This window comes from Primulina eburnea, unplaced genomic scaffold (assembly GCF_022965805.1).
Source record: "Primulina eburnea isolate SZY01 unplaced genomic scaffold, ASM2296580v1 ctg1152, whole genome shotgun sequence".
In the NCBI taxonomy this organism is placed as follows: Eukaryota; Viridiplantae; Streptophyta; class Magnoliopsida; order Lamiales; family Gesneriaceae; genus Primulina; species Primulina eburnea.
Genome location: NW_027330690.1, coordinates 1 through 9,628, shown reverse-complemented (window position 1 = coordinate 9,628; position 9,628 = coordinate 1). Strand labels below are relative to the sequence as shown.

General features: G+C 36.0%; 2 protein-coding genes across 2 annotated transcripts; both read right to left on the bottom strand.

Moving 5' to 3' along the window:
* Positions 1-733: 733 nt before the first annotated feature.
* Positions 734-3,629, bottom strand: LOC140820530 (putative late blight resistance protein homolog R1A-3). The gene has a single exon (XM_073180823.1). The coding sequence runs from the start codon at positions 3,482-3,484 to the stop codon at positions 803-805; it is 2,682 nt and encodes an 893-aa protein (XP_073036924.1). The 5' UTR covers positions 3,485-3,629; the 3' UTR covers positions 734-802.
* Positions 3,630-5,397: 1,768 nt separating this feature from the next.
* LOC140820531 (probable disease resistance RPP8-like protein 2) lies at positions 5,398-6,549 on the bottom strand. Its single transcript, XM_073180825.1, has one exon. It carries the CDS (start codon positions 6,547-6,549, stop codon positions 5,398-5,400), a length of 1,152 nt encoding a protein of 383 aa, XP_073036926.1.
* Positions 6,550-9,628: the final 3,079 nt, after the last annotated feature.

Genomic DNA, 9,628 nt, shown 5'->3' with positions numbered 1-9,628 from the left:
AAGATTATTACAAATATTTGTAAAATCCTACATATAATTCACTCACGTGATCATGGCATTTTTACTCGATTGGTCAGAAATTAGATCGGATCATGGCTTTAGATCGGATCACGACTCCATATTTTGGTTTGTATTTCTTTTCTTTTTTAAGAGTATTTTGATTTCTATTTCAAATTAGAACCAAGAGCAAGAAATTTAGGTAGTGTTTGTATGAGCTTTTAAGTGTTTTCAAGCTTCAAACCAATGAAACATTTAGAAATTGTACGTAGAAAATAAGAAGAACTTAAAATAAGCTCTTGCAAACACTATAGTTTGATTAGGATTCAGATTTTGGAAACGAGGAATCAGATTGAGAACAGAACTAATCTCACAACGTCTTAGTTAATTTTAAATTTTAATATCCAAAATACACATATGAAACTTAATTTATATAAATTTAATTTGACACCAAATTTAACATTAAACCAACTTTAAAAAAAAATTGTTGAACAATTAAGTTTATTTAATTGGATTATCTTCCAAACTATACATAAATGCTTTTTGTTATTTTTAAATTTTATAATATTATTGATGTGAAAAATCCTGAATTCAGTTTGATAAAAAAAATTGAATGATCATTAATGAGTGAAAGTCGATTTGTTGACAAAGAGCAAGAAAAAAAAAATAGATACATTTTGTAAATGGCCCACCAACAAAGCCATCGCTTAAACTGGCTGCATATCTAATCTTCTACTTTATTGGATTATAAGTAGAGCAAAAAACTTTCATCCAAACAAATACAAATTTCTTATAATTTCTGCTTTCAAATACTTCGATAAAAATTCTTCATATACTCAGAATAAACGACATTAACTTGAAAAGCATAATCCCCATTTTCATCATGTTGCTTCTGGATTCGCTTTGCTGAATTCACTAATGACACACGACAGGATCGTAATTCAATAAGTCGAAGTGAATCTATTTCTCCTAATCCATAAGGAATCTCATCGATCCACCTAACACCCTCGAAAAACAAGCTTTCGAGGCTTGGGAGGTGCTCTTTTTCCACTTCCCACTTAACCAAATAATCTAACGAAGAATAAAAGAGCTTGAGTTGAAGAAATTGGCCTCCCATTGTTGTCCACTCAGAAACTCTTTCGATACAATTTTCTACTATCTTGAGTACTTGAAGATCTGGGAGAGACCCAATTATGGTCATATTTTCCCAAGGAAAAGGAACTCCTTGTAGAGTTAACTTCTTGAGACTGATTGGAAAAACGTAGTTCCATATCAAAGAGGGACTACAAGAGTCAGGCAAGAAGGTATAATGGTGTAGACCGATAGAGAATTCTAATTCTTCAAGGTTTTGTAGACGAAAAAGGTTGTTGAGATTAAAATCATCCTGATCATAAGCGTACCCCTCGTAAACAACTGTCAACTTCTTTAGATTCACGAGTATTTTGATGACATCTTCAGTAAATATGAAATTGGAAACTTTGTCAAGTGTTTGTAGATCACTTTTGTTGATGATTCCTATGTTAGAGGGATCCGATAAATGATAGGGGAAACTCATTATCAGATGCCTTAACTTCGGCATCCTCAAAATTTCATAGGGTAATTGCAAATCTTCGTTGTAAAACACATTAGCAATTATAGTCTCGAGATTGGGAAGTTTGGATAATGAGGCAAAAAACTGGTCGAGGTGTGAGATAGTGTCGTCTATGAAAAACGAAATGTACCTTAAATTGACGAATGTTGAGATTACTCCTGATAAATCACACCAAGTCATATTGGGTGAATTCAAGGTACTGAGGTGCCTAAATTTCGGAGAGAGCGTTGGAAAATCCCATGTCTCCACAGTGTTTTCCATATCGTAGAAAATTGTACGCAAACTTGAGTCTTGTGTTTCCAGTTCCTCTAAAATATATGCAGAATGTGCAATGAGACGACGCTTTGGGTTCTCTTTGGCATCATTACGGACATTTCTTGTGGACGAGACGTGATGAAGAAATCCCTCTTCTTCAGCTTTTGTTATACAAATCTTCCTCAAGAGATCATGAATTCCGACGGCTAAGAGTTCCCCATCTGGCCATTTCTCACTCACTAATATCATATTTCTTTTCACAAGATCCTCCAAACATCCCTTCCCCACATCTTCCAAGCATTTAGACTCATTACTTGGTTTAAGAAATCCCTCTGCAACCCACAACATGATTAGCTCAGAAACATCAATTTCAAAATCTTCTGGAAAAGCTGCAATGTAAAGGAAACATGGCTTTAATCGCAGAGGTAACCAATCATAACTCAAACATAGTATCTTTGAGCATTGCACCGAGATTGTGGATTCCATTGAGCTTATATTTTCCAAAAGACTTTCCCACAATTCTTCTTCCATCTTGTTTCCCGAAGAAAGAAGCAGTCCTGCAACGACCACAATCGTGAGAGGAAGTCCCTTGCAGTTTCTTGCAACCTTCTTCCCGAGTTCCACCAGGTGGAGAGGACAAGATTCTTTCCCGAAAATCTTTTCCTCGAGTAGTTTCCAACTTTGATCTTCATTCAAAAGCTTCATTTGGTGGATCGGAATACCGGATGATCCTGCATAATCTGCAACGTCTGATAGCCTCGTAGTTAACAAGATTCGACTTCCATTGTCATTATCTGGAAATGCCATCTTCAAATCATCCCAAGCCTTGGTACTCCATATGTCATCAATCACAATGAGATATCGTCTACCGCTGAGATTTTTGTGCACTAGTGTTGCCAATTGGGCTTCGCTCTCACCGGATCGTTCATTAAGATCAGTGGTGTATTTCTTGAAGGATTGAAGAAGCTCCAAAAGAATATCTCTTCTTTGGTACTCTCCAGACACAGTAGTCCAACCCAAGATGTCAAAATACTGAGCGCGGAGTGAATCCTCGTAAGTTCTTCTTGCTAGAGTCGTCTTCCCGATTCCTCCCATCCCAACAATGGGGATAATTTGGAGTTTAGACGAATCTTCATACAAACATTCTTTAATAACATTCAGGTCATCATCAAATCCCACAACCTTGTTCACAGTGACTTCGACTGTGGATGAGTGATCAACGGGAGAAGAAAAAGTTCTGGATCGGAGATCTTCTGCTGTATCTCTGTTCTTCATCTTCGCTGTCTCGTCCAAGATAAAATCAATCCTTTCAAAAGCCATGTCCAAATCTCTATCCAAGCTCACCTCGTGATCACGACGAGCCTCGAAAGAACTCCTATCATCATGAGTTGTTGATACTGAACCCAGATACGAATCCACGAAATCCTGCGCTTCATATGCAGCGTTTCTGATTTCATTTCCCACACGATCATGTCTTCCACGATGCTTCCCCGAATAATCTTCCAAGAAAGTGACAATGGAATCAACTTTTTCATGAAGGGAAATGATTTTCTCTTTGTGAAGGGGATCGATATGTTGTTGAAGATCCAAAATCTGGTGGAGTGATCTAACAAGTGAGAGAAGCGCAGCATAAGCTGCCATGGCCGGGAGACAAAGATGGACTGAAGATGGAAGGAGTTGTAGTTTCAATTTGCTTTCTGAATTTGTGCAAATTTACCCAAATATGAATAGAACATCTTCATTTCCCAAGATTATGGCACATGGGCGGCCAAAATGACAAAGATATGGAAAACAAAATTAATAATCGTACCAGCGGTTACCCACTTATATATAAAAATCAAATTAATATATACAAAGCATCTTTCATTTCATGACAGCGATTTATGGGTTAGTATGTCTATTTTCTTAGAAAATTATTGATATAAATATTTTTCAGAATATCAAAAAAAGTTTTATAAGTGGAGAAATCATTACATGATACTTATATACCAAAAAATTTATATAAGAATATTTCACGAGTTAATTTTCTGAGTCGAATCTTTTAGTCATCTAACAAATATAGATCCATAATATTGTATCACAAACGACCTACTATTTTTTTTTGTTTAGAAAAGAGATTTTATGCACTCTTAATTTTCATGTTAATTGTTGAACTATTTGGATAAATATAATGGATAATATATGTGTTATAAAATATGGATTATTGGTCAGTTGTTGCCTCCACAAGAATCCCAGCCAGAGGTCTACACTGATAAAACCATTAAAGGCATTATCGTGGTAATTTTTCTTCATTATGTATTTAACAAGAACAAAGTTAATTTGGGTATGTAACGATGCAAATATTAAAAAAAAAAATAGAATCATTTGTGGAAGCTGGGATTTTATTTTTTAGTTAATATTCACTAAAAATAAAAGTTCTTTTAAAAAATGTAGTCCAAGATATAGAGCACAAAATGGATCATATCATAAAAATGTAGCATTTTTATCCTCTCTTTTTTTGTCTTTTCTTTTTATTCATCTGATATATGTTAAATTAAGTTTTGCATCTTCTTTTAATCACCATATGTTCAAGTTGGTCAGACAAGTAAATCTTACAAATTTGGATATCCAAGGATACTTTATATAGTATTCTCAGAATCGTTTGGTATGTTTGAATCAGTTTGATGAGATAAAAAATGATAGATAAATGAGAGAGAATAAATTGAAAAATAAAGATAATAATATGAGGATTTTGTTCGTAGGGTAATGGCTAATTGGGTAATTTCTGCATCTTATCACGGGTCCTGTAGAAATTGGTATTCACAGTACCTGGGCTCAAGAGGGCTTAATTTTCCCTCTTCTACAGTGATTTTTCACGGGCCATAGGTTATCATTGATTCGACAAAAAACCAGTCAAACGTAAGTTAAATTCATCCTCCTCCTCTAGTCAACCCTACCAAACAGGCAAGTTTGTAATATTACTCACCAATATCAAATATTTGTCATCAGAAGTTCATCTGATTTTGCTTCTCAATCATTTGTGGTGCTGTAACAGCAATTGCAGTATTGACTTTCATAATCTTGATTGGCCCGTAAGTGATTATGTACCACATATCACCATCTTGCGCAACTAAATGAGCTAATCTTGATCTACTAAATGCAGAAGAAAACTTTTGGAGTAAGTGCGGGATCCTAATTCCAAGATCGTATTCATTAGAATCATTGATGCGAACCTGAAAATCATTGTTTCTATTTTCATGTTGTTCCTGAATTCGCTTTGCTGATTTCACTAATGATTCCGGACAATGTTTTAACACAATGAGTTGAAGTGAATCAATCTCTCTTACTCCCCGAGGAATTTCATCACTCTGTACATGCCGGAGAATCAAGATTTCAAGGCTTGGGCAATGCTCTTTTTCCACTTCCCATTTCACCAGATAATCTAACGAAGAACGAAAGCATTTGAGTCGAAGAAATTGTCCTTCCATCGGCGTCCGATCAGAAAATTTAGTGACTTTTATCCTCATCACGTGGAGCACTTGAAGATTTGGCAGTGACCCAATTATGGTCATATTTTACCAAGGCAAAGGAACTCCATCCCGAGCTAACTCCTTAAGACTTGTTGGAAAAGCATGGTTCCATATCATCGAGGATTTATGCCATTGGCGCACGAAAACATGTAGTTCTTCAAGATTTTGTAGACGGAAAAGATTGTTTAGATTAAAAGAATAGCCTGTACAAAACCACTTCTCAAACACAACTCTCAATTTCTTTAGATTCACGAGTATTTCGATGCTCTTTTCAGTAAATATGAAATTGACCACTGTGTCAAGTGTTCGGAGATCACTTCCTCCAATAACTTCCCTATCAGAGGGAGATGATAAACAAAAGGTGGTATTCATGATTAGATGTCTTAACTTCCGCATATGCCGAATTTCATATGGTACTTGCAATGGATTGTTTTGGCTAACGCAAGGTACATGAGCAATTATAGTCTGGAGATTGCCAAGTTTGGATATTGAGGTTGGAAATCTACCACCGGATGATGTATGGTTTAAGGTAAAAGCAATATACCTTAAATTGATAAATGTTGATATTACATCTGAGAAATTTGGCAGTGATACTCTAGGTGCATGCAAGATACGGAGGCACCTACAACTTTGACATAATCTCAATTCAAAATTTCTTTCGGAGAAAATGAAAACTGAACATGAGCTTGAATCTTGTATTGGCCATGTCCGAAAACTGTGCCCGCAATCAATAGCGAGGCGGCGATTTGGATTCTCTGTGTCGTCTTTTCTGCCACTCCTTTTCGATGAGACGTGATGAAGAAACCCCTCTTCTTCGGCGCTAGCTTTAGTCATACAAATCTCCCTCAGCATATCATGGATTCCAACAGTTTTGAGTTTTCCATCCTGCCATTTCTTGCCCACTAAGATCAAACTTCTATTCACAAGATCCTCCAAATAACATTCTCCCACGTCTTCCAAGCATTTAGACTGATCACCTGGCTTAAGAAATCCCTCAGCAACCCACAACATGATTAACTTAGAAACGTCAATTTCAAAATCTTCTGGATAAGCAGCAAAGTAAAGGAAACACGGCTTTAGTCGAAGAGGCAACAGATCATAACTCAAACATAGTATCTTTGAGCAGTGCAACACAATTGTGGGTTCTGTCGAACTTATATTTTCCAAAATATTTTCCCACGATTCTTCTTTGGGCATGCTACCGGTAGAAAGGAGCGTCCCTCCAACTATTGCTATGGAGGTCCAGAATCTGATGCAGTGTTCTAGCAAGCGAAAGCAGCCAAGCATAAGCTGCCATGTTCGATCTACTATAATATTTCGAGCTTTGATATTCTTCACCAAATTGTAAATACATTTTGGTTTGTTTTATTTATTCTAGTTTTAAAATGCGTCGAGTAAGACAAAAATTTAATTTCCCATATTGGTTTAATTACATTTTATATTTTTTTCTTAAATCAATTTTTTAATATTATGAACAAGAAATTGTGATTGTGAGATATATTAAAAATTATAGGTATTGTGTAGATATAAACTTAATTCAAACATGACAGAATATATGTAATTTTCAAACACGGATATCCTAACAAGGAATTCTTGCTCTGAAACTAAATTAATCCTCGAAGATTCCTTCATCCGACAATCTTAAAGATTCGGTGCCATTAACATGAGGCTGGTTGGCTGCATTCTCAGTTGGCAACCCGAAAATACTGTAATCAAAGTCGTCGTCGTCGTCATCATCCTCGCCGCTATCCTCTTCTGAGGAATCATCTTCATCATTTGTTTTTGACCGATTCCGAGAGCCTCCCTCTCCATCCTCTGTTTGATGGCGTCTCATACGACATTTCGTACCAAACGGTACCCTTTCCAACTATGGATTGTTGTGTGCGTCTGTCATGCGTTCTTGCCTACTCTTTCGGAATTCTTAGTGCTCGCCCCAGTAGTCATAACGATACATGGATTATCAGGGTCGTATTGGGTCTTTCCCAACAAGCTTGGATCAACATTTCTACCAGGCTCTTCCAATGGAAGCCCAAGTGCCTGACGGCTGCAAGGTATTTCTAGATGATTAGTGCCACCGTTGGAAAAAAAAATAGAGCATAGCCCAGAAAATAGATATGTTTCTTCAGCAATTACCAAAAAAAGCATGCTTCTTTATATTGACTTATAGGAGGACTAGTGATTATATCTGTTGCCGCCCAACCATGAATTAAATTCAAAGTTTAGCCGATCAAAAGAAAATGACGAACAAGAGCCGAATTTTGGGCTATGAAAAGCTACAACAGAAAGACATCAACAGGTATTGGCTATCTTATAATAGCTTTAGAGACTGCAGAAGGAATCGGGGTCGTATAGGTGGATAATTCGACTAAAACATGGTATTATTAAAAAAAATTATAGGATTAATGATATATACCAGCTTATGTCTCGTAGAAGAGCTTCTCTTTCTTCAAAAGATCGGCGCCAATGAATAAGGTCGTATTCATCATTTCCTCATTTCGCCTCAGCTTAGTGATTTTGTATGTCTCTCCCTTTTTTCAGCTTCTTTCCTAAGTTTGTTATGGAGGCTGAAATAAAGCATAAACAAGTATCAGGCTACAAGGACTATTTTTTCCTAACTTGAAAACTTTTAGAAGGCCTAATTGCAAATAGCCATTTTAGATTTGATTAGTAGATAATGTCTGAAAACTTCAAAAAACAGCATGCCAAGAGTCCCCATGAACAAAAGTTTCACTTGTTCCGATAACTCCTAAATTACATTTAGAAATCAGGTACTAAAATGAACAAATGTTCCACACTTCGCCATAAAGTAATTGGTAGTTCCTTCTAAAAATTTGCCCAAGTTGATTACACAACAAATGAGTCGTATAACTTTGCAGAATCTGTTTCGTGCATCTTGATCACTTAAGAGGACAGAAAAGAGCAGTGAAGAAGACAGAAAGCTCCCTATTAAGAATATCAACATGAAACAGACTGCAACGTGAAACAACTGCATACCTGACGTTCGGCAAAGCGCGCAGCTCCAAATCAAGTTCTGTTACGCTTATCCTCTGCCATAATTAGGAGCAACGTCATATAATCATGGGACGGAACAAGCTACAAAAATAAAAGGAAAAATAATACCAGAGTCATTCTGGGGATGAGGGATTGTCTTATGATGAAGCTTTGCCATACTCAACACGGTTATCTTCGGTAATTTCTTCCTCATCGGTCAACTCTGATAACTTTTTGCCTTTATATTTATCAGGATTGACCACCATGTCATCCAAAATCATGTTGTTCAGCATTATGTATTTGCCATAGCACACAATAAGGAGAGGAGACTCAATAAATATGGTGATTTTTTAAATTAATTAATTAGAGCAGCAAAATCAAAAGTTCTAGGAAAGTTTTCTGCCAATGTACTTATTAGAAATTCTTAGAGTACCAGACATCTCAAGCATTTTACCTCTTTACTCAAATATCTTAAACTTGGAATGATTGCATTAACATTCCCAGACGAATAATTAAAATGACTCTCCATCGTGTGTTAGATAATCACTGCGGAAGATAAAAATGTAATATGAAAAGAAATTGATGATGTCTCTGTAGTCTACCCGTACAATGAGAGCGAATGCAATTAGCCTTTATAATAAGGATTGTCATAACTAGTAAAGCTCGGAGCTACGTTTCTGTGATTAGATCAAACTCCTGAGCTGGTGCATTTTTATCCTTGAAATTATAATCTTGGCTGAAGGCAGGAAAACATTAAGCCTTGCAAAAAAATTGATTAGGTGATATTTTCACAGTTAAATAAATGTCTAGATAGGATACCTTATTCAACATATGGGTGATTTGATAACAGAGGTTCCTCCTCTACTTTGATTCCAGGGTCTTTTACTAGGAATAGGAGCGCGTCCACAATCCCGCGATTCAAGGAGAATTTATAACCATAAAGTCGAAAGCATGCAAACCAAACATAGAAATTGTTTGTGAGTCAATTAGTAATATCTTTGTGGGCATAACAAATCAAATAGAACATAGAAATTGAGCAGAGGAGACACTCTACAGCTTCATCTTACAAAATAAATCCTAGTGCAGTTCATCCTTAAAAGTTAAAATCGTCTCAGGGTATAATATGTTAAATTAGTAGCGGATTTTTATAACCACATTACAAACCACAAATAAGAATAAAATACATACTGTGTGTTCTAGAATCATCAAAAGTGAATGTTTATAACTAATTGTGGCACAAAAAATTTATTTTCCATCGAAGTTAGAAATTCTATGTATTATGCAA